The 25268-nt window shown below is 49.5% G+C and overlaps 1 protein-coding gene across 2 annotated transcripts in view; it reads right to left on the reverse strand.

Moving 5' to 3' along the window:
* Positions 1-395: 395 nt before the first annotated feature.
* Positions 396-25268, reverse strand: part of SYN1 (synapsin I) — an 84004-nt gene continuing 59131 nt past the window's right edge. Inside the window, exons 6-13 of one of the 2 annotated variants that reach the window (XM_088658762.1) lie at positions 11800-11862; positions 10383-10525; positions 9943-10017; positions 9274-9376; positions 7086-7235; positions 5215-5278; positions 4226-4913; positions 396-2421 (exon numbers count right to left, since the gene is read on the reverse strand). In XM_088658762.1, the coding sequence (XP_088514888.1) occupies positions 2394-2421; positions 4226-4913; positions 5215-5278; positions 7086-7235; positions 9274-9376; positions 9943-10017; positions 10383-10525; positions 11800-11862 (1314 nt within the window). In that variant the 3' untranslated portion in view covers positions 396-2393. Of the gene's footprint in view, positions 2460-4225; positions 4914-5214; positions 5279-7085; positions 7236-9273; positions 9377-9942; positions 10018-10382; positions 10526-11799; positions 11863-25268 lie in introns of both variants that reach the window. The other variant, XM_035140651.3, reaches the window with a different exon arrangement.

Below are 25268 nucleotides of genomic sequence, written 5' to 3' on the forward strand. Positions count from 1 at the left end.
ACTTTGATCCACACAGAGACAGAATCACAGCAATAGGAAAGGCCTCTATCCCCATGGGAAGAGTGTGGGAAAGGGGATGCACTTTCCAGACAAGAATAAATAACAAAGAGATACCAGGTTAGCACTTTAAATTGCCCTCCCCAGATTCCTTGAGTGGGGAAGAAGGAGCATCTGCCTGGGGAGAAGAGGTTGAGGGAGAGAAAAGGGATGCATTACGCAGGGGCTGGCTGGACACCCCTGTAGTCTTCTCCCTCCCCAACCCTGGCAATAGGTTGCAAACACAGCTCAAAGCGTCATGTCACAACACGGCTACGACACGCGACTTTGCAGCTACCAGACCATCACGCGTTGAGGCATTCCCTCTCCCCGCCCCAGTGTTGTTTTGTGTTTTTTTTCAAAGGGGAGCAGGGGGTAGGCGACACAACTTTAGAGGAAAAGGGAATCACAAAAATATAGTGGGGAGTTTCTCTCTTGAGTTTATGTACAAATAGGGAGGGAGAGGAATCAAGCTCTGGGTTTTGAACGTTGAATAAAAAAGGCCCCCTCAAATGTCCAATGGGTGCTTGTCTTTCAGCCACTGGCCCAAGCTGGCAAAAGCATCCCTTGGCTACAGCGGCAGTAGTATGGCTGTTCTCTGAGAAGGTAGGATCCATGAGGGGGGATGAGGGACTGCGGCCAGTCGGGGAGTGGGGTCAACAAATCTGGGTTCAAGTTAGAAGAAAGGAGAAACCTACTAAACATCTGGAAGAACAGCAGGTGCTAGACGGCTGGGATGGACTCCCATGAGAAGTGGCAGGCTCTCCTTCCTTGGAGGGTTTTAAGCAGACGTTGGAAGGCCATCTGTCAGGGGTGATCTAGCTGAGATTCCTGCATTGCAGGGAATTGGACTAGAGGTCCCTTGGTGCCTGTCCAGTTCTATGATGCTGTGATTCGACGCTCCCTCCCCATCGGTGGCCAACTGGCCCTCCGATCCACAGGGGCAGTGGATCAGAGCACAGGCCAGCATCCAGCTCAGACAAAAAGGGAGAGCCCGGCTGGTCCTGCCCACTGCCTGGAAGCTTTCTAGCAACAAGTGGACCTCAAAACACAACAGCCATGGGAACACTGCAATAAGGGGTAGAGAGGGGTAGTAGGTAAACCGGGTTTAAGGCTTGCCAAGTATACTGTTCCCAAGGGAAGGAAGATAGGTGGGGAGAGGCTGCCAATCGGTAAGGGGTCTGTGTGAAGGGGGGGGGGGACACCTGTAGCCGAGGTGGTGGTGCTTGGCAGCTGGGGAAGCTACCAAGAGGGACACTGGGTGGGTTGGAGGGGAGCAAATTGGCGCTAGGTTGGCTTATTCACAAAAAGCAACACAAACACCTTTGTGGCCACAAACACAGACATGGCCCAGGAGGGGTCCCCTCCCTCGTGCTATGTACAGAGATCCCCGGAGACCCCTCTCCTCTCCCATGGACCCCAACCTGGGGACGCCCCTGCCCCCCCACCAGCATCGGGGCCAGGAGAAGAGAGCCGGGCAGAGTTTGCATATTCATGTTAGAAGAGATGTGGACTTGAGAAATCTCCAGCCTTGGGTTCAAGGAGGACTCCAGGGAATGCAGGCAGGGAGACGCACCTTGCCAGAGTGTGTGCTGGGAAGCATTAATTGTGGGTGTGGGCTCCTCTTCCTGGGGAGTAGGTAGCAAAGCATACGGAGAATTGGTTTTAGGAACCGGAGTTGGAACAAATGGGGTTTGGGTGGGGGGATTTATTGGCAATTTTTTAAACTGAGGCTCCCTCTGCGGGAAAGTGGAGCTCTTGAAATTGATTTAGGGTGGGGTGGGAAAATATTTCAGAATCCAGCTTTGCAGACGTTAGATTTGTGAGATGTATAGAATTATTTTCAAAACCGACTCCACAGTCAGAAGCATCACTGGACACACAAAACCCTGCCGTACATTTGGCCCCGATCCGTTCTGGCAGGTACGGTGACCTTTCAGGCTGGATTTCCAGGCAGAGACGTACCTAGGAGCCAGCCAGTTTGGCCCCTGCCGTGGGCGCAAAGGAGCTCCCCACCCCCACCCCTTGCCAAGGGCGCAAGGCAGCCGAGGCGAGGCACCCCTCTCTTGCCAAGGGTTCCCTCGGCCGGCGCCCCCTCCATAATGGGATTCTCCTTGGCCCAAGATGAGCAAATAGCAGGGGGTCGCGCGTCCCTTGTGGCTCCTGCGGTGGAGTGTTGGAGGGGCAGCAGGAGCAGAGGGAGGGGGTGCGGGAAGGAAGGGGAGAAGAGTCGCAGGAGGTGCGTGGGGGGGGGTGTCAGGGGTCCCAGCGTGGAGGGGGGAGTCTCTCAGTCGGAGAAGAGGCTGGCGAAGCTCTGTCGGAGGCTGCGGATGCTCTCAGCTCGCACTTCGTCCTGACTAAGGCTCCCCCGCGGCACCGGCGCCTCTGCAAGGGGGAAGGTATTGGTCAGAGACTGGGATTTGCTAAGGGACAGCGAGGAGGGGAGGGGGCAGGAAAGAGGGGAGGGGGAAAGGGGGGGGAGGCGGAGAGATTAGAAACACACTATTAATATCAGGCCAGGCAAGAGAAACTTGCGTCTTCAAGTAATGCAGGGTGGGGGGTGAGGGGCAGGAGAGAGAAAGAGAGGGGGCTTGCGTTTGGGAAGCACCCCCCCTCCTTCCTGGGAGAGTGAAGGAAACAAGGAGGCACGTGTGGGTGGGAAATGCAATTCTCTGCGCCCCACCGCCCCACCAACCCTCTCGCCCCTCCTCCTCTAAACTGCAACTGCCAAGGACGGCATGTCCAGCAGGGGGAAGCAGAGAGCAGGGAATGAACTGCAAAACGGAGGCATCCCTTCTAGAGAGAAAGGCACCTGGGGAGGGGAATTCTCAGGCGCATCCCTCGAATTCGGATGCAAGGTTTTGCCAGTTCAAGGTTTGTGGGGTTTTTGCAGCATTTCCAATTTCAGGTAGAACCCTAGCTGTCAAGTTTTCCCTTTTCTTGCGAGGAAGCCTATTCAGCGTAAGGGAATTTCCCTTTAAAAAAGGGAGACCTTGACAGCTATGGGTAGAACCTGTTGCCTTTAGAAACTTGAGAGAAAGCCCCAGGGATGCACTGGATATGCAATGAGACATTTTTGTCAGGAAGTCAGGCTTGAGGGGGGTGGAGGCGAGGGGGGGGTGTTCCCTGAAACCCCAAGTGCTCAGTTCTCTGGGTCTGTCTGCTGACCTGCTCCCAGCAGACTCTTGACCCTTTTTTATCTTTTGTGATCCCTGGGGTCAAGTAACCAGTCTGATTATGTGATGACACCAGGGGCATACCCAGGATTTATTGGGTATTGGGGGGGGCAGAACTGAGTTATCTGTGACACAATTGGCCAGTTACGGTAAGTATTTTTTTTTATTGGCTTGATTTAGGGGGGGCAGCTGCCCCCCTGCCCCCCTTGGCTACGCCCATGGATGGCACCACACAGCCAATCAAATTTAGCTATCACCATTGCAAAGCCAATGGGGGGGCAGTACTTCCCTCACTCTGAACAGGCAAACACTTTCACCTTTGTTTGGGGGGGGCTGGAGGTGTCCTTTTCACAAGCAACTGAAGTGTTCATGAAAGGTACCCACCTACCCTGGTTTTAGTTTAACCTAATGCAAACACCACAGCTTAAAACTCCATCAAACTTGAGCTACGCACTTGGCTATGGACAATGCGAAAGCTGTGTTGCTCTTTATAGGGCAACTACATGAGCAGGGGAACCTAGTAACTCAGTTCTGTTTCAGGGGTGTGGTGGCTTTCCAGAACTTCCTTGCTCTCAATGATAGCAAAGGAAAGCTTGGAGGAATGCTGGACCCAGGAGTCCTGGAGGCTTATGAGAGGGTAGCTGGGAAGGGCATCCTGTGGGCAAGTGAGCTTTCATTCCCAACCCCCCCCCCCCGCCACTCCATTCTCTATCATCTCTGTGCAATTCCCTCCCTCCACCCAGGAATTTCAGATTCATTGATAAGAGGGCAAAAGCAGAAACTATTCTGCAGTTATATGCAAATGCACTTCCTTTGCATAGCTCATTCTGCATGGCATTAGGGGAGAGCGCCACCAAGGTGCACACAGCTCTGTTGGGCCCCCATTGCCCCCCTCCCAGCATCCTGCCAAGTCACCACACCCAGCTAAACTGGCGACACAGGCAAGGAGGCATGACTGCTTCCAGCTGCCCCCCTCCCCCCCTCCCCAAGGAGCCCCAGAGTCCAACGCTTACTTCAGCTGGGGCTGCGGAGGAGGCAGGTCCTGGCTGGGTTTCTGGGCCACTTGTGGTTTGCCTTGGCTTGGTGGAGGGCGGCCGCCTTGTTGCCCGGGCCCCCCGGGCCCCTGCCCCTGAGTGCTAGGCCTTGGCTGTTGGGTTGTGGGAGGTGCTGGGCGCTGTTGCTGTGCTCCTGCCCCCGGAGGGCGCTGCTGAGGTGGGCCCCCCTGGCTGGCCTGCCGCGGATGTTGCCGTGGTTGACCTCCAGCCGCTGGGGGGCGCTGTTGTGGTGGTGGCTGTGGCTGCTGTGGCCCTGGGGGCCCCCCGGAGGCTGCCTTGGGTGGGCCTGCACCCCCCGCCCGCTGCTGCTGTTGCTGCTGTTGGTGGTGCTGCTGCTGCTGAGCTTGTTGCCACAGCTGCTGCCCGCCTCCGCTGGGGCTCGGACCCCTCTGGGGCTGGGGGGACTGTGGCGCGGACGGCGGGCCCTGCTGGCGAGGCTGCTGGGCTCCCGGGCCGGGCTGGCGTTGCCCCGCCTGGCGCTGCTGTGCCTGCGGAGGAGGCTGTTGGGTGGTGGGGCTGGGCAGGCGCTGGCCCATTGGGGGGCCACCTGGCTGAGGGGAGAGGCCCGAGAGCTGCTGGCCTTGAGGGGGAGGGCGCTGCTGAGAAGGAGGGCGCTGGGAGCCTGGAGGTGGGTGCTGTGGGCCTCCTGGCAGGAGAGAGAAGGAGAGAGAAGAAACCCATCACGACTGAAATGGGTCCTCAAAATCCCAACCCAGTGATTACACACACAGAGAAGGATTCTGGTAGGTAGAGCGCACAACTTCCCAAGCGAAAGAGACTCTTGCCGGGGGTTCGATGAGATGACCCTCAGGGTTCCCTCCAGCTCTAGGATTCTAGGATTCTAAGCCTCTCCCCCCAGCTCCAGACTGTTCTTCACAAAGGGGCTCACATATCTGCACCCTCATGTGAGCCCCACTTCCCTGGCCTTCTTGATGTTGGGTCCTTACCCTGTGGCGGGGGTCTCTGCTGGGCTGGAGGGCCTTGTCGCTGCCCAGCTGGAGCTGGCTGAGCCTGAGGACAGAACCAAAGTGAAAGATTAATGGTGGGGAATGGTCAGAACCACACTCCCATCCTCTTCTCTCAGAGGCTGGACATTTCCCATACCTTCTGGCCCAGCTGGTGCTATGCTCCATATGTATTTTGCCAACCATCACCTGCCCAACAGGGGCAAGCTTCTCAAGCAGGGCTGGAGGAGCCTGATGGCCTCCCAATGTTGTGAAGTTGACAGCTCCCATCATTGGGTATTGTAGTCTTAGTCTTGTTCCTGGCTGTGAATCCTTCCCTAGCATGGCCATGGGGCTGCTCACGCCCAGCACTGTCTGAGGATGCCCACCCGACCAAGCACACCAAGAGAAGAGACATGGGCAGGTGGGTCTACCCCACCAACCAGGTCATCACTATTGGTTAGGAATTAGATCTAAAATGGCTGATCCTCTTGTTGCTTCTCCCAATTTCTGGACAATGAAGTTGTCTGCAAGGCCAGTGAGGAATCTGTTCGACCTTATGCTCTTGGCTGAGTTTGACATCCAACAAATATCAGGATAGTTGAAATCCCCCATTACTACTGTCTCACTTCCTTTTGAATGCTTGGTCACACAAATCCAAGAGGCAGAAGCCCTTGTGCTTCCTCCTCAGTCGCTGAACTCCAGCCCTAACCTTTGAAAAGCACAGGACTTTCAACTAGTGTGCAACAGTGCGCTCTATTCCCCTCCTCTTGTTTAGTGTTTCCACATACCTTGTTTTTTAAAACAAACACACAAGCAAACAAACAAAACTTCCAGTCTTTTGAAAGCGTTACTTACCTGATGCACCGAGAATATTTTTCAGTATACAGAGGCAGATAAGTTTACCGCTTCCTGCTTTGTCTATTTCATTCATAGACAAGTTAAACATGGTGAGGGGGAGATGCGCAGCCCTCCAGCGTTAGTAGGTCTGTCCCAGTTGGAGGCGCCTTGAGAAAGCGCTCTCTCTGCGTGGGCTTACATAGGCAGAAAGGGCTTGAGAAGCGCATTCTTGGTGCAAAGCAAAATAGTGGGGGAATGGGGTGATGGTGGGATGATGTGTACCACACCCAAAAGGCACCTGCATTGAGTGCCAAATGCACATGCTCATGCCATGTGTGTGCATACACCCAATGACTAGCTGAGAGGACTTGAAGAGGCAAACAGGTTTGCCAATAGCAAGGAGCCACCGTGCATTAACAGAACCTCTGGAGGTAGCTGTGATCTCTGGATACCAGGTGCTGGGGACTGCTGCTTCTGACTCCACTTGTAAGCTTCCCCAAGGCACCTGGCTGTCCAAGGTTGGAATCAGGGCACTGGGCTAGGTGGACTCTTGGTCAGATCCAGCAGGACAGTTTGTGAATGGGAATGTCAGCTCTGACTGGCAACGCGTCTCTGGGGTCTCCAAATCCTGAGCGCCACGTCATCTTGACCCAGCAACCTTTTGACTTGGGAAGATGTCAGGGGCCTTGCAAGCTGTTCCACGGAGCTACAACACACAGACCCCAGGCCAGAGCCCTGAGGTACTGGAACCACAGCCATGAGTGAACACACACTTCCGCAAAGTCCCCCTGCTCTTCCATCTCTCTGCCTATGGTCCATTCTCCTCCGCTTTTGAGGAAGTGATGAATTATCTTTACATATACAGACACACACAGTTGTGATGAGGTGAAAGCTGCAATCCTATCCCCACTTCACCTAAAAGCAAACTCTGCAGAAGTTCATGAAAGTTACTTCTGGTAAGAGATGCCTGGAGATTGTGTACTGAAAGTCCCATCTCACGGAGCGAAAAGGGGAAGAGAAAGGAGGTGCAATACCTGGGCATGTTGTCCTGAGGCCGAGCGCACAGGTGAGGGCACAGGTGTGCGAGGGATGGTCTGTGCCATGCGTGTCAGCACCAGCTCCACTATCAGGTGCTTGTCTTCATCCTGCTGGTCTCCAATCAATGGCATGGAGCATCCCACAACCTGGGATAAGAAGGAGAAAGAGCAGGTGGTGGGGAAGCAGGAGGGTCTTTTGCAAAAGGTCAGGGATGGGGAACCTGAATCCCTTCAGGCATTGCTGGACTACAACTCCCATCATCCCTCATCATGGGCCATGTTGGGTTAGAGCTGATGGGATCTGGAGTCCAATAGTACAGGCTCCCCACCCCTGTTTTAAATAAGTTATGTAAGATAAGATACACCCAGCACACAGACAATGGGGTTTCCTAAAGCTCAAAGCCAAACATGTAGATGGAGACAATCAGGAAATAAGAAATCAAATACAGCCAGGCTTAAAGGTAAAGGGACCCCTGACCATTAGGTCCAGTCGCGGACGACTCTGGGGTTGCGGCACTCATCTCGCTTTACTGGCTGAGGGAGCCAGCGTACAGTTTCCAGGTCATGCGGTCAGCATGACAAAGCCACTTCTGGCGAACCAGAGCAGCACACGGGAACGCCGTTTACCTTCCCGCCGGAGGGGTACCTATTTATCTACTTGCATTTTGACGTGCTTTCGAACTGCTAGGTTGGCAGGAGCTGGGACTGAGCAATGGGAGCTCACCCTGTCATGGGAATTCAAACCGCCAACCTTCTGATCAGCAAGCCCTAGGCGCAGTGGTTTAACCCACAGCACCACCCGCATCCTACAGCCAGGCTTAGCGTGGCACATTAGCAAAGAGACTGCGCTGAATACAAAAAGTTCCCAGTTCAAATCATGCGTCTGAGGGGGCCTTGCCACACACACACTATCCCTCCCTCAAAGTCTGGAGATTGTGATGATAAGCCACATTACAGGATATTTGAGGAAAGGATTACTGAGAAAATATGTATAAAAGCGCTAAGCAGTAGTATTAACAGAACCGCATGAGGCAACAGGTGGTGACTCAAAAATGCAGCCTGATCCAGGAAGCCAAGAAGTCGCTGGCTGGAATCCACTTTGGCCTGGCTGACTTTTAGTACTTTGTCACCTTTAGAGGGCAGAAGTGCCCAGCCTCCCACCCCCACCCCCACCCCGCAGCCCTGAAGGCACATGGGAAAGGCAGTGTGGGGCAGAGTGAGGGACACACCATGTCTTGTCATTCCTCAAGGATGGATGCAGTTGCAAGGGCATCCAATGGACTGGGCAGCTGAACGGATTTTCTCAATGTGCAGCAATGTGCCTCTCCAAGGCAGGACAGCACATTAAGCACAGGTTTAACCACATGGGGTAAAAAACAAGACCTGCTACCTTCAATAGATTTAATCAGCAGATTAAACAGCTCAAGCTTTCATTTGTGTGGTCCCATTTCATTCAATGAATGCATTTTTTAACATAAAACAAAATTTTGGGGGGCAGGCAGCAAATTAAGGACATCTTAGTCTATGGGGAGCTATTTTGGTTCATGTGTGTTTATGCAATAGCAAATGAAGAACAAAAGTCTTTCATTCTAAGAATGAATGGTAGTTTCAAACTGTGAGTTGTTAATGTCTCCAAAACATGCATTTTAGGGGTTACATTTTTATCCCAGGCAACATCTATGGGGCTCAGGGCTCCCTCCTTTAACTCACAACAACTTTACTAGGTATGTTAAAAACAGGAATAGGCCTGATGCCACAGCTGAGCTTCACAGCTGAGCAGGGATTTGGAGCAAGGCCTTTCAGCTGGCAGAGCACGAGACTCTTAATCTCAGGGTGAAGGGTTTGAGCCCCATGTTGGCCAAAAACGAATCTGGCACTGCAGGGGGTTGGACTAGATGACCCTCATGGTCCCTCCCAACTCTACAATTCTACGATTCTATGGTCTGTGGCAGCCTATCCACAATGCCATCCTGGATCTCTGATAAGGCATACACACTAAAGGTCTGAAGTTTGTTTGCATTGGTTACAAATAACAGACTAAATGGTAGATTGCTCACTCAAAAGTCTTCAATTAATCAACAGGCTTCCTTTAAAAAGCAATTCGTAAGCTGATTCATATTTAGGGCAAGTGGCGGCGAGAACCATGCACAGGTAGGTGCAGGTACCCATGTGCCCAGCACCTCACCTCGATGATATGGTCCCGTCCATCCTTCCCATGCAGAGCCTCCACAGCACAGATGTCCAAACCACCAAAGATTTCTGAGCAAGTGTCCACCCACAGCTTGTACCTGTTGGTGAATCCGGGTGTCAGGGAAGGGGAAGAGAGCAGTGGTGACTCTGGGCACATGATGGGGAGCAAGTGAGAGCCTCCGCCTCATTATTTTAGACAGGAAGCCCTTCTCTTTGCCAGGCCCCTGGATGTAATCCACTCCCCTTCAGTTCCCAGTCATTTTCTTTTTTAATATACTGTAATTTCATTTATGATTTTCATTTTGCAAAGAAATAAACACAAAAGTACAAATTATTATATATAGCATGCTTTGACTTCCCTTCCCCTCTTTTTGCGGTTCCTTATGGTTACTGTATAATACTTATGCTGCATTTCCAAACTGAGCCAAATGATTATTTATCCCATATAATCAATATATATTTTATACCACTACAAGTTTTTACATCAGTCCTGCTCATGATTTAATCTGTTTACAATAATTTTGCAAATATTCAATAAATAATTTCCACTCTGTATTTAAAAGTTTACTGTCTTGGTTTCTCATTCTTCCCGTAAGTTTCCAAAAACAGTTCCCAGTTATTTTCTCCCAAATCAGAGCCCCATCTCTGATGCTTTGCCACTTACCTGTCCGACATGGCTATTTGCTCCAACATGGCAGAGCCTGTGTTGGTTTTCCAGTTCCCCGAGACTGAGGTTCTCCTGCCATGGGAGAGAAGGCACCGTTAGTGTCAGGAAGGTTGCGGAGAAAGACTTGACAGTAGCAGGGAGGCAAAGGGACAAGGCAATGACTGTAGGGAGAAATGGTCTTGTTTCTCCACCCACAGGAATAAGGAAGAATGCCCAACAGCATCTCCACTGACTCTGACATGCCACAGAGGGATCACTGTTGGCATCACACTCTCTCAATACTCTGGCATTGAGAAGGCAAAGTGGGGGGGGGGGGGGAGATGAGTTCAAATGGCAGGGGAGGAATCACGGAGTTGCCCAGGAAGCTTCCCTAGAGAGACTGCATCTCGGAGGGTGCAGAGAAAGGCAATCAGCAGCAGCCCCAGCCCCAAGCTCACATGTAGGCCTTGTAGTTGTTGCCAATCTTCTGGATGCGGACGTCATATTTGGCATCAATAAAGGGCTCTGAAGTGGCGTAGGTTTTGGTGAGGGCCACCACACTGGCGATGTCTTGGAAGTCATACTGGTTCTCCACCTTGACCTGTAAGCAAACACACAGAAGCTTCCCCTTGCCTCATTGCGCCCCACGCACGCTAAGCCCTGCTGGGCCTCCCACCCCACTCCCCAAACAGTGAGCAACTCCTGGGGCTTCTGCTGCCCCTTTAAAAACCTGTCCTCGACTTGCACACACACAACAGCCACTTGTGGTCACTTTTTCACAAGCTTCATTCATCCAAAGAATTAGAGGGAATCAAAAGGTGGGCATGACCCATTCCCCCAAGTGCCAGAGGCAAATTTTGTTTTATTGTTTTAAGTTGAAGGTGGTTTTAAAAAGCAGAGTTCCCTGAGTTGCAGGGCAATGATGTTGAAAGAGACAGCAACTGCAAAACGTTGCTAAGAGGACAGGCTCATATTGGGAGGGGTTCAGGGAAAGAGAGTCGATTCCACCCCCACTGCCCAGCTGCACTCCCTTCTCCTACTGACCTGGGAAAGAGAGCCCTTGGGGACCCCAGAGGCAAACTAGGGAATTATATGAGGCGCCATGGTTTCAGGAGTGTCTGCTTCTGCCATGCAACTGCTTTGGAGAGAAAGCACTTTTGGAAGGAGGTGCAAAGGAGGATCTGAACAGCTCTAGTTTGGTTTGCATTCCAAGCAAGGCTGGCCCAGTCAAAGAGTTGCCTGGGGCATTGAAATTCAAGAGGTAAGCAAGAGGGGAGAGAAGCTACTTCATCAAGGTGGCCCACCAGACAGGAGTTCAGCTGAGGTGTATTCTGTAACATGTTCTATAGCACATTTGTGGCATAGCTGTCAAGTTTTCCCTTTTCTCGCGAGGAAGCCTATTCAGCATAAGGGAATTTCCCTTTAAAAAAGGGAGAACTTGACAGCTATGATTTGTGGTGGATTTTTTTCATGCGTTCTGAAATGCTTCCACAACACTAACACATTATTGCTGTGTGCACAATGAAAGTGGGACATAAATAAACCAGAACATTTGTGGTATAAAAAGTTGTGAAGTTTCAGCAGGATTTTACAGGTTGTGCACTGATTGGAAATGACACAGTGTGACTGCACCCTAAACTTATGCAATCACAAAAGTGGATTCACATGTGACTGTCCTGATAGCATCCTAAGTGCAAGTCACCCTAAGTGTGCAATACACAAAATGTCTGGGAAAACGAAACAAAACACAACTCTCCTTTCAGAATGGGGCAGCTGATAAATCAGCCCATTAGAGGCATCCCAGCGAAGGGCACTTCACTGGGCTGGGCTGGGCTGCATCTCGCAACCTCTTGGGAGAGAAGTTATACCACTCACCTTGCCCATTCCGGAATGAGCATGTCCCATCTTCACCACCACTGGGTACTTGGAGGTTGTGAGCTGGGAAGAGAAGTCAGAAAAGGGGTGATGATCAGCACATTTAGCCACAGGACAGCAGTCTGCAGGGGTTAGAATTCACAGGCTGGCCTGAAACAAGGGACTGCAAACGTTACAGAGAAGGTGGTGAAAAAGTCATTCAAAGATTACAACAAAATGCAGTTTAGTAAGGATGCCTCACAAAAAACAGCAGAACCAAATGTGCAATTGTAAGGTCCAGTCTATGCATCTGTGCATGTTGTTTGATTTGTGAACATTGGCAACTGGCAAACTGACAGCGTAATCTGTTCAGTAGTTCAGTAGGTCTTACTTCCAGGTACGTGGGTATAGGATTTGGAGCCTGAATGTGTGAACTAACTCCACTGGAAAATACAGAGACAGCTGATACAAAACTTCTCCCAGGTTGGCTTTTTTTACCCGTATGAGTTATCACTTGGTGTGGTGGTTGTCTAGTGATGAACACACATGCAAAAATCAGTTCCAAGTTAGGGACAAAAACTTTAGGTAACAGTCTGCCCAAGGAAGATTTACAGCAGATGAGGGGAACCATTGGACCTCCAAAGGTTGCTGAACTACAGCTCCCATAATTCCTGCTTGCTGGGCTGATGGGAGTTCAGCAATATCCGGAGGACTAGAGGTTCCCCACACCAGATTTACAGCCTCTGTCTGTCTGTCTAGGAAGCCACTTTTGTTATTGTTGGTGTCTGTATGTCTGTCTCAAGAGACAGTGGAAGAGTGTACCATTGCAGGAAAAGTCAAGCCATTCTCCAATGGGAGACCAATACGGAAGAGACATGTTTTATTGCAGCTGGTGCAGATCTTGGTGGCTTTTGTTACTTTATTGCTGGCAATTGTAAGGATGCAAAGTATGGAATGGCAGTCAAGCAGAGAGCAAAGAGACATCTTGATGGTGTGCTTCCGAAGTGACTGCCTAAAGAGGTTCCCCACCACCACTCATAGCTGCCAAGTTCTCCCTTTTTTTAAGGGAAATTCCTTTATGCTGAATAGGCTTCCTCGCAAGAAAAGGGAAAACTTGGCAGCTATGCCACCACTGCGTCACTGTTTTGGGAACAGCAGGGAACCTGTGGCCCCCACAGGTGTTGTGGGACAACAACCCCCATCAGTCCAAGCCAGCATGGCCAATGGTCAGGAACAATGGGAGCTATAGCCTACCAACTTCTCCGGAGGTCCATGGGTCATTCCCCATACTAGCTTTACATGCTTGCTTTGGGACACCCCCCCCCCCCAAGCTATTCCTGCATATAGTGTGGAGCTGCTTTAATAATCGCAGCACAACTTTAAGGCCTCACTCAGAGTGGTGTGTTCCAGTCCGGGCACCTCGTGGTTCAGGAAAATGCTGACAGAAAGGAAAGGAGTCAGTGGAGAGAGAGGCTGGAGATGAGAGTAAGAGCTGATCTCCATTGCAAAAGGAAGGAAGAAGGAAGGAAGATGACCAAGTAAAAGATCTTAGAGATCCTAAGGCACGGGTGTCAAACACAAGGCCCGGGGGCCAAATCCGGCCCGCCAGACCTCGTCATGTGGCCCGCCGAGTGCCCCAGCCAGCGGGACCCAGCAGCGGGACCTTGCTGCTGAAGCGCCGCGCCGACAAAGCGCCGACAAACAGCTGGGGCCTGGGGGTGTTAGAAAGGCGCTGCGTGGAGCGCCCCGAGCCACAGCAGGAGAAGGAGGAGGCAGCTTGCCGGGTCAGCGCCCAGCAGCGCCGCACGGAGAGTGCCGAGCCTCTGGGACGCAGCAGTGCTCTGTAGCACTTTGAATCATCCTCCTCCTGCCACGGCTCGGCGTCTGGAAACGGCTGCTGCTGCTGTTGTTGCTGCTGCTGCTGAAGCACAGACAAAGCACCCAGCAGCCCCGCGTGGAGCTGCATGTAGAAGGACCCCAGCATCTCCAGGTACCAGTAGCTCTGCAAAGCTCCTGCATGAAACCCTAGCGAGCCTCCACCACCCAGTGCAGTTACCAAAAATCATTTTTCAATAAATTGTACAATAATTGTACATTTGAATATCTACTTGCCATTATTCTGACTATGTTTCTGCTTTCAGAGCTAGTTATTACTGACATTATTACAAAAAACAGTAATAATTGAATGCAGTGACAATAATTTATGATAATAAAGAGTGGACACATAGTCCTACAGATACAACCGGCCCTTTGAGGGTGACCAAACTGCTGATGCGGCCCCCGATGAATTTGAGTTTGACACCCCTGTCCTAAGGAATGCATACAAGAACAAGGGAGTCATCTGTACTGGAGTGGGGTGTGTGTGTGGCAGTCTCCCTAGCTTATCAGGTCCTGAATATGCAAGCCTGGCTCCAAAGGGTGCCTAGGTTGGGCAAGATCATTTGGCTGTTACAATAGACCATTGTAACAGCCTGCTTGCTTCTTGGCACCCTCCCCACTCAAACACAAATGCACATAAAGACAACTTGGCATTTGTAAATAAATAGATATTATGAAAATGCCACAAGTCTTCTGTGCAAGAAAACGGATGCTGAAAAAGGCTGTACCGTAAAACCTCTCACCATTTGAGGAAGTGGGAAGTGCCTAGCAACTGTATCATCCTTTCTTTGTACAAATTCAGCCCCATCACTCATCATGAGTAATACTAATAATGAAAAAACTCTTAAGTTTTCTTTTTCTTTAAGGCAGTGCAACCATACTTCACAATCATCACATTGACACCCAAAGCATTTTAAAGCAAGGGGAAGGTCTAGGGGGGTAACGAAAACCAAATGACACTGTGTCTCCTAGGACAACCCCCCCCCCCCAACAGCTTGTGCATAAAAAGTAGATTGTAGGCAGTAAGAACCTGGAGGGCACAAAACAGGAAGGAACTGGCCTGTGATTAAAGAGGGTCTGACGTAATGCTTAGATGCCAAACTCTGTAGTTATGGACAAAGAGGGGCAATTTGTTGGTTGCCCAACAGACCTTTGTGTCTAAGCCCCCAACAGACGCCCCTTTTTTTCTTCTGCACTACTCTTAAGGACCCTCCAGACCGGGGTGGGTTTTGGGGCAGGCAGACAGTGCCTTCTGCAACCTGGCACTGGTGCAACAATAGTGGATTAGCAGTGGATTTATACTGGACTGTCCACACAGCCTTCTGCTTTATCAATTGTTCTGTGATGCTTCCCAAACATGATTGCTTTATTGCTCTCTGGAGGGCGCTACTAGTGCTATAGTGCGCGCAGGGGGGGGGAGCAGGACAAAAGATAAAGCAGAACACTGCAAAATAAAAAGTTACAGGATTTCACAGGAAATTATGGGACATGCACTGACTTGGAAGTATTATCTCTGCCCTGAAACTTATGCAAGCACAAACAGTACTGAAAGTGGGATCTCGTATCCCCCCCCCCCCGGAACTCCACCAAGAGCACAAATAATCGTAAATGCATAATAAAAAGTACCCTTGGTCTCCTGTGTAGGGATTTGCCTAGTCTCTTGGAGTGCCATGGGGGCCCAGGTTAGGGTGAATGGGATTGGAGCCTTATCCAAGGTGTGGCAGGAAGTTTTCCCAAAGCTTCACCCATCAGGAGTGGGAAAAAATGAAATTATGGGGGGGGGGGAGAGAGAAGTTCTACACTTTCATGCTACATTTTGCAGACAAGAGTGCCCCAACTTTGCCTGTCTGTGTGTACAAGGATTGTCAGAACAACTCTTTAAGGCAGATCAGTGGCGTTGTGGTCTAAACCACTGAGCCTTCTTGGCAGTTCGAATCCCTGCAACGGGGTGAGCTCCTGTTACTCTGTCCCACCTCCTGCCAACCTAGCAGTTAGAAAGCATGCCAGTGCAAGTAGATAAATAGGTACTACTGTGGCAAGAAGGTAAATGGTGTTTCCGTGCGCTCTGGTTTCTGTCAAGGTATCCCGCTGCGCCAGAAGCAGTTTAGTCCTGCTGGCCACATGACCCGGAAAGCTGTCTGTGGAAAACACCTGCTCCTTTGGCCTGAAAGCGAGATGAGTGCCGCAACCCCATAGTTGCCTTTGACTGGACTTAACAATCCAGGGGTCCTTTACCTTTACCTAAGGTAGATCCGTATTAACAGCCCCACCCATATTGAAGCTTTGGGGAGGGGAGAATGAGAGAGGCCTAGTTGCCTGAGGCCTTCTTAGAAGTTCATGGCCATGATCTTCAGACCTGCTCTGCAGCGCAGCCTCTTCTTCCCAACACTCCCAAAGACAGTATCAAATTTAGAGGTAACAAGGCTTCTGAATTCTTTAAATTCTGACTTCAGGAATACCCTGGCCTAAAGGTTGCACTGTCACTGAAGAAGGGTCATCAGCATGAAATCCGTTTGCACATCTCCATGACTCACATTTTTATTTTTTATTTTCACTGCAATACTTGCAGCAGAATGGCATGATCAGCTGCAACTTTCTACGGTCTGTATAAAATAAATACAGTGGTACCTCGGTTTATGAACACAATTGGTTCCGGAAGTCTGTTCATAAACTGAAGCGTTCATAAACTGAAGCGAACTTTCCCAATGAAAGTAATGGAAAGTGAATTAATCCGTTCCAGATGGGTCCGCGGCGTTCGTAAACCGAAAATTCATAAACCGAGGTGTTCATTAACCGAGGTTCCACTGTACTGGAATGGGGGGAAAGGTGAGATCCTATCAGATGGAGCTCTCTTGTATCTGGATGTTGTCTCACGTGCAGCCCCAGAACAAGCCCTGCTGAAATAGAAATAGAATGCCTGAGTGACGCGCCAGCAGGCTGGCCAGCCAAGAGCGGCAGCGGGGGCTTGGGCTCTGCCAGTGGCCCTTCAGTAGGGTTGGGTGAATCCCTCAGCTTCTTATCTTTCCAGTCTTCAGTTCAGCTGCCCACACTTCCACACCAGTGCAATATATGTTACAGTGCTTTCTTCTGGGGTTACTCATGGGCACTGTAACAACTTCATGGTGAGAATTGGTGCCTTCTCTCTCTCTCTCTCTCTCTCTCTCTCTCTCTCTCTCTCTCTCTCTCTCTCTCTGTGTGTGTGTGTGTGTGTGTGTGTGTGATGTCCTCATGAAAATTCATCAGCATCTTAGTGCGAATTTCCCTTAATATATGGAATTCTGCCCAATACACAATTTTTGGCGAGGGAATTTTCCTAATATTATATGCATTTACATAAATTGCATTGTATTATCATTTCTTTAAAAAAATCATTTCATTATATTATAATAATATAATAATAATTTATTATTTATACCCCGCCCATCTGGCTGGGTTTCCCCAGCCACTCTGGGTGGCTTCCAACCAAATATTAAAAACAATACAGCATCAAATATTAAAAACTTCCCTAAACAGGGCCACCTTCAGTTGTCTTTTAAAAGTAAAATAGTTGCTTATTGTCTTGACATCTGCTGGGAGAGCGTTCCACAGGGCGGGTGCCACTACCGAGAAGGCCCTCTGCCTGGTTCCCTGTAACCTCACTTCTCGCAATGAGGGAACCGCCAGAAGGCCCTCGGTGCTGGATCTCAGTGTCCGGGCAGAACGATGGGGGTGGAGACACTCCTTCAGGTATACTGGACCGAGGCCATTTAGGGCTTTAAAGATCAACACCAACACTTTGAATTGTGCTTGGGAACGTACTGGGAGCCACTGTAGATTTCTCAGGACCGGTGTTATGTGGTCTCGGCGGCCACTCCCAGTCACCAGTCTAGCTGCCGCATTTGGGATTAATTGCAGTTTCTGGGTCACCTTCAAGGTAGCCCCATGTAGAGCGCATTACAGAAGTCCAACCAGAGCATGCACTACTCTGGCGAGACAGTCTGCGGGCAGGTAGGGTCTCAGCCTGCGTACCAGATGGAGCTGGTAGACAGCTGCCCTGGACACAGAATTAACCTGCACCTCCATGGACAGCTGTGAGTCCAAAATGACTCCCAGGCTGCACACCTGGTCCTTCAGGGACACAATTACCCCTTTCAGGACCAGGGAATCCCCAACACCCACCAGCCCCCTGTCACCCCAAAACAGTACTTCTGTCTTGTCAGGATTCAACCTCATATAAACCGTATATGGTTTATATGCAGATTTTACCCTAATATATGCAGCCCTAAAATGGGGGACGTGGGTGGCGCTCTGGGTTAAACCACAGAGCCTAGGGCTTGCCGATCAGAAGGTTGGCGGTTCAAATCCCTGTGACAGGGTGAGCCCACCTAGCAGTTTGAAAGCATGTCAAAGTGCAAGTAGATAAATAGGTACCGCTCCAAGCGGGAAGGTAAACAGCGTTTCCGTGTGCTGCTCTGGTTTGCCAGAAGCGGCTTTGTCATGCTGGCCACATGACCTGGAAGCTATACGCCGGCTCCCTCGGCCAATAATGCCAGATGAGCGCGCAACCCCAGAGTCGGTCACGACTGGACCTAATGGTCAGGGGTCCCTTTACCTTTATCTTTATGCATCCCTAATACTCAGTAGCAAACCTCAGTTTGTTGAGTAATGTATGAGAGGTCCCAGGGAGGTGCAACAAAGCTTGCCTCCCAACAAAGCTTTCCTGCCTAGCTTCCAAATGCATTTCTCATCATCCACACCTGGAAATGGCTGTGCATCTAAAAGAATTGATGCTTTTGAATTATGGTGCTGGAGGAGACTCTTGAGAGTCCCATGGACTGCAAGAAGATCAAACCTATCCATTCTGAAGGAAATCAGCCCTGAGTGCTCACTGGAAGGACAGATCCTGAAGCTGAGGCTCCAATACTTTGGCCACCTCATGAGAAGAGAAGACTCCGTGGAAAAGACCCTGATGTTGGGAAAGATGGAGGGCACAAGGAGAAGGGGACAACAGAGGACAAGATGGTTGGACAGTGTTCTTGAAGCCACCAACATGAGTCTGACCAAACTGCAGGAGGCATTGGAAGACAGGAGTGCCTGGCGTGCTCTGGTCCATGGGGTCACAAAGAGGCGTATACGACTAAACGACTAAACAGCAACAAACAACAACCAATTCAAGAGAATGTATTTCTGTTTGGATGCATGAATGAAGGATGGATGAAGTTTGTACAAAATGCACTGAAAGAAAATGTAAGGGCTCATTCACCCTTCCTCTGGTCCTGCTGCTTCCCCTGGGGAAAAACCGTTCTTAGCACTCAGTTGGAACAAATGGCAATTTCGGTTTTCTCCAGATTGACGTTTGCTCCAATTTAGCACTAAAGAGTGGGCTTTCCCTGGGGAAGGAGTGGGGCAAGGGGGAACCTGCTCAGATCCTGTGCCTAGAAAACACAGGAAAAGCAGAGTGTGGGCGGGCCCCACGTCAGCTGTCACATACTGGTAAATACTGACCACCACTGCCTGGCATTGGTGATAAACCGGATTGCTGATCAGTGTCAAATCCTAATACTGAATACAAAATAATAGCTGGGCGCCCACACATTTGGAGGATATTCATCATCCAAATTCACAAGGGGTCGCTCTTATGGGCAAGTTTCATGTCCTGTCTGTTCAGAACCCCTTCATTTACTTCTGTTTCAAAGGTTGTCTTCCTATCAAGCACATCAATTTGTTTTTCCCCCTTTTCTCAGCAAAAGGAAAGTAAGTGAGTCCTATCCTGGGGGTTAAAGTAGGACACATTCCAAGTGGAGAAAAGTTGCCAGTTCTTAAAAATGGAGAGGGATTAATCACAGGCTGCTCAGAGAAACAAGGAATTTCCCATCAAGACCAGACATTCTTCTGAGGGCAGCAATTTTGAAACCCACATGTTAACATAATAGTAATGATCTCTGTCATCAGTGGGTCCAGAATACTGATCCTACAATAGGTAGTTAATTAGCAGTTTTGGAAAGCAATCAAGGGGGACCTATGATGCTCTATGTGGTGGAGTCAGATGTGATCCAGATGAGCTGACAGTGAAGCAACACAGGCTGCAATTACGACTCTTCCCTGTTCTGACCACCAGGGCAGTGATACATTGGTGGTAGTTTTCTTGTTTGGCAACACCCCTGGCTTGAGAGTAAAAGAATGAAAGCCCCCTTGAGCCTCTCTAGCACCAGCAGTTCTGCAGCCCTGGTGCCCGAAAGTGTCAGCACCACCTTGATAGCAAGATAAATTGCAGATTTATTTCCAAGAGAACAGTAAAACCAAACAAAAATACAAGTGTCAAAGGAATCATATCCAACAATGGAGTCACACTGTTGGCGTCAGGTGGTGATGCTGCTCTTATGAATTGCCATTCTATCATTATATTCCAGTGGGCATCAGGGCTTATAGCTCCCCACCTCCTGGAAATCTAGGGACTCGGCTGCAATGCAAATGTAAAGCAAAGTGGGGTCTCAGGACTCCCCTTCTAATTCTGGGGTGCCAGACATTGACTTAAGCACGCTAAAATATAAGCTATGTTAAAAAATAAGATGACCCAAGGGTGGTTGCTATTCTAAGAACCCACCAGCCCTTTGGACAGAATGAGCATCTCTCTGTGGTTAAAAAGCTAAAGCTAAAGGACCCCTGGACTGTTAATTCCAGTCAAAAGCGACTATGGGGTTGCGGCGCTCATCTCGCTTTCAGGCCGAGGGAGCTGACGTTTGTCCACAGACAGTCATGTGGCCAGCAGGACTAAACCGCTTCTGGCGCACTGGGATACCTTGACAGAAACCAGAGCGCACGGAAACACCATTTACCTTCCCGCCACAGCATGCTTTTGAACTGCTAGGTTGGCAGGAGCTGGGACAGAGTAACAGGAGCTCACCCCGTTGTGGGGATTCGAACTGCCAACCTTCTGATTGGCAAGCCCAAAAGGCACAGTGGTTTAAAACATAGCACCACCTGCATCTGTGGTGCCAGCAGTCTGGTAGATAGGCACAATCCTACCAAATATTGGCTATTAATCATATCCAACTGTCCTTCCAGCACCATTCAGGCCCTGTTCTCTTCTTTTTTTCTAGTTACAATGAGCAAAGAAGACACTGCCCTCAGCCATCTATCACAAACTGGGGAAATGGGGAAATGGCGGCTCATCTTAGGAATGGGACCCCAAAGGTAAGGAGGAGTTTCAGGAGCTGAAGTGCAAATCAAGAGAGGAAGACCAGTGGGTGAACATCCTGGGAAGCAGGTGGGTGAGAACAGTAGTGCAGAGAGGCAATCCCACCTGTACACATGAACACCCCCCCCCAAATCCATTGAACTTACTTCTAAGGAGACATTGTGTAGAGTTGCACCTGGTGTGTCCTTTGGGAGGTGTTTTGTTCTTATCTTTTAATAGCAACTGTGGGGGAATCTGAAGCCAGACCACAGTATGAGTCTATGGTCTTTAATCTTTTCCAACATGCCACAGCTCAAATGAAAGCCAGCCTTGCCAACCCACGGGGGCTGCTATTTGCGTCAGGAGGCAATGGCGGCTTCTCTCTTGATGCAAATAGCTGCTTGGGGAGTGGGGTATCCAGGACCCCTGGACAGCATAGGGCCATATACCTGGAGAAGAGAAGGTTAAGGGGTGATATGATAGCCATGTTCAAATATATAAAAGGATGTCATATAGAGGAGGGAGAAAGGTTGTTTTCTGCTGCTCCGGAGAAACGGACAAGGAGCAATGGATTCAAACTACAAGAAAGAAGATTCCACCTAAACATTAGGAAGAACTTCCTGACAGTAAGAGCTGTTTGACAGTGGAATTTGCTGCCAAAGAGTGTGGTGGAGTCTCCTTCTTTGGAGGTCTTTAAGCGGAGGCTTGACAGCCATCTGTCAGGAATGCTTTGATGGTGTTTCCTGCTTAGCAGGGAGTTGGACTGGATGGCCCTTGTGGTCTCTTCCAACTCTGTGATTCTATGATATAGCTCAGTGGTGGAGCATCCGTTCTACATGTGGAAGGTTCCAGGTTCAATTCCTGGCATTTCCAGGTAGGGCTGGGGAAAGATTGCTGCCTCAGGCTCAAACCCTGGAAAGGCATTGCCAGTTGGATTAGACAGTGCTGAGCAGGAAGGACTGGTTGTCTGACCTGGTACCAGGCAGAACCCTATATTCCCTAGTCATAGGGTAAAAGGTCAATAAAAAACTTCCCTTCTCTCCACAGTCCCAGTCTTGACCCATAACACCGATACTGAAGGTGCTCCTCAGACCATCACTATGTTCAGGTAGGATTCAACTCTTTCCCCACAAACTGAAGGTTGCACAATTAAAGCTGGCTTGGAATTCCTGCTCAACAAACCAGCTTCTCTGAAAGATCAGACCTTACTTTTTTCTATCCCATGAGGAAAACTAATGGAAAATGCACCGGAAAGTGTGGGATAACCCTTGCTAGCCACAACAGCCCCCCAAACTCCCTGCAAACAAATCAGGAAACAATTCATGAAACAGGTTGCCTGGAAGCACCTTGGGGATGCTATTCACAAAAAACCAAACCAACAAACAAAAAACAGGCACAGCCAAACTATGCATTTAACGCGAAACTTCACCTGAGCTTGAGTTTCACAAGCTCTCTGCTGCAACAGAGCTGAATTCCCCATGCTGGTTCCCACTGGCCATCATAGCTAGACAGGAAGCCCTACAAGACACGGACATATATAATCCATTTCTTGTGGTAATTGCTTGAGGCAACTCTAGAGGTTGGAAGCACTGTGGGAGGTGAGATGAGAGAGAGAGAGAGAGAGAGAGAGAGAGAGAGAGAAGGTGTGATCTCAGCCAGCAGTGCCTACCAGCAGCCCCTTCTGCCAAAGCTTCCCTTTTCCCATACTGGGGCTCGTTCCCATTCAGAGCAATGGTGTGCATGACTCTCCCTTCTGCAGTCCTACTGCACCTTCTTCCAGCCCTCAGCTTTGGCCTAGAAACCAGCCGGTGCCAAATGTCTACTTGGCATTGCTTCAGCTTAGGAGCCAGAAAACCAGACACAGTTTCTAACACCTCAGAGTGCAGTGGAAGGAAGATACGTTCTCCGCTGCAGGACTCAAAATAAGGAACAGAAACATTCTCTGGTTGCATCCAGACCAGCAAGGGGTGCTGGCTGACCAGAACAAAACTAGCCCAGCAAAGTTTTTGTTTTCTAAATGTCCAGGCTAGTTGCCAGGGTTTCTGCATCAAAGCCCGCTGTGCTGTTTTGTTTTCGGGGATTGTTTGGGGCTTAAAATCAGCCTCAGTATTTTCACTGAGTGCATGTGCTTGAATTGTACAGAAGGCGGAAGACTGAGATCTTTTGGGAAATCTCTGTGCCTGGAATAAATCTAAAAGGTGCAAAAACATAAATCAACCATTTTTAATAACATAGATATGGAAGGATTTGAAAAGTTTACAATAAACCTCTGACTTACGGAATATGCAATAATGACCAACCATTGCATGTGACTTCACAACACTGAAAAGCTGTGTGCATAATATCACATCAGTGTATTTTAAAATATCTAGCTGTATCTAGAATACATTGATGTGATGATACACAGTGTCCGAATCATTCTTTGTAAAGTTTTCAAATCCCACTGTATCTATGTTATAAGAAAGAATTGTGTTCATTTAGTTCCTTGGCTTTATTTACTCTTTTGTATCTATTGATTGTTCAGGGAATAGTCTCTAGGTTTGCTTTTGCAGTAGATCTGCAAGGATCCTTGACTCCTACTCATTTCTCCAACAACTTTTCCCCACCTAAATCACACTGCTAAAAGAGGAATGGGCCTCCGTTGTGTTAAAGGGCTGCGGATTCAGATCCGTTCTGCTAGATCCATTCTCACCCTGTTTCCATGGAGTTGTTGTTTCTTCCCTTCTGCTGCACCTTATCTTCTATCTATTAAATCGGAACCACTATATTATAACCTAATTATCTCTTGTTACAGGTAGGAGCGGTGTTGGTCTGACGTAGTCAAAACAAAAAATAAAAAAAAAATCCTTCCAGTAGCACCTTAGAGACCTACTAAGTTTGTCATAGGTGTGAGCTTTCGTGTACATGCACACGCACACGAAAGCTCATCCCTATGACAAACTTTGTTGGTCTCTTAGGTGCAACTGGAAGGATTTTTTTTTATTTTTTGTTTCGACTAATTATCTCTGTTACTCACAGCTCCAATCCTGTTCATGATGTATGGCAGCATCTCTAGAAAACAGAGGAGGTTACTTTTTTTTGTTATACCATCAAATTTGTGCACAGCTGGGCAGGATGCAGCCTCTCTGCACATGGTTAGATTTGTGGCACCACATGCAGCACCCAGAGGAGCGCAAGCAGGATCTCATTTGTGTGCTCAGTGAACCCATGCAGGCAATGAATAAAGTCAAGGGAGCAGAGGAAGCTGCCTCTGACTGCATCAGGTCCCTTGTCCATTTAGCTCAGTACTGCCTACACTGACTGGCAGCAGACCTCAAGGCTTCCAGACATTCCCAACCCTGCCTGGGGATGCCATGGCTTGAACCCAGGCCCTTCTGCACACAAGGCAGATGCTCTGCCACTCAGCTATGACAATACTGTGTGGCACTTGGCAAATCATTTCCCCTGCTCCTGCCCTGCCCTGCTACTCACACTACAGCCAGTGTGGTGTAGTGGTTAAGAGCAGTAGTCTTGTAATCTGCGGAACTGGGTTCAATTCCCCACTCCTCCACATGCAGCTGCTGGGTGACCTTGGGCTAGTCACACTTCTCCAAAGTCTCTCAGCCTCACTCACCTCACAGAGTGTTTGTTGTGGGAGAGGAAGGGAAAGGAGAATGTTAGCCGCTTTGAGACTCCTTCCGGTAGTGATAAAGCGGGATATCAAATCCAAACTCTTCTTCTACTACTACTCCCTGGCCATATTACCTGCCCTGTGTAAGGAAGTCCCAGCTCCATCCGCCACGTTGATGCTCAATGAGAGCCACAGAGGGCTTATCCACACTTACCTCTTGCCCCACTTATAAGCTCTGTATCCAAGCATGGTTGTTTTTTTGTTTTGTTTTGTTTTTGTCCTGGAGCTTGCCCAACAAAAAACCACTTAATTGGAGCAGACACCAATTTGGGTTTTAAGCTTATTGCTCATTGCTCCAATTGAGCTTGAATGAGAAGGTTTTTGTGGGGAAAGCTCTAGAGAAAAGGAAAAGCGCTTGGACACGGAGCTTTAAAACACGGACCCTGCCTGGAAAGTGCAGAGGAAAGGCATGAGAGCTGCAGATCAAAGGCCAATGGTGGTGGGAGCCAAAGGGGCAGGAGCTCAGAGGCACACCCCACATTTAGTGCATGTGGCTTTCCCACAAAGACTCATGGGAACAGTAGTTTGCTAAGGGTGCTGGGAATTGTAGCTGAGTAAGGGGTAAATGACACTTCCCAGTATTCTTTGGTGAGGGGCAGGGGGGGGGAGCCATGACTGTTAAAGTGCAATAAATCTGCTTAAAACAGTGCGGTGCCAAGTATTGTGAGAGGTTCCTGGCTACTGCCATGCTCTCTGCCATGCCTCCGTCCATCATCCCTGCTCCTTTCAGGGTGGTGATGCTCGGTGCCAGTCTGTTGGTGGTGCCTGCTGGCCTCTTCTCTCAAG

This window comes from Zootoca vivipara, chromosome 15 (assembly GCF_965207765.1).
Source record: "Zootoca vivipara chromosome 15, rZooViv2.hap1.1, whole genome shotgun sequence".
Taxonomy (NCBI): domain Eukaryota; kingdom Metazoa; phylum Chordata; class Lepidosauria; order Squamata; family Lacertidae; genus Zootoca; species Zootoca vivipara.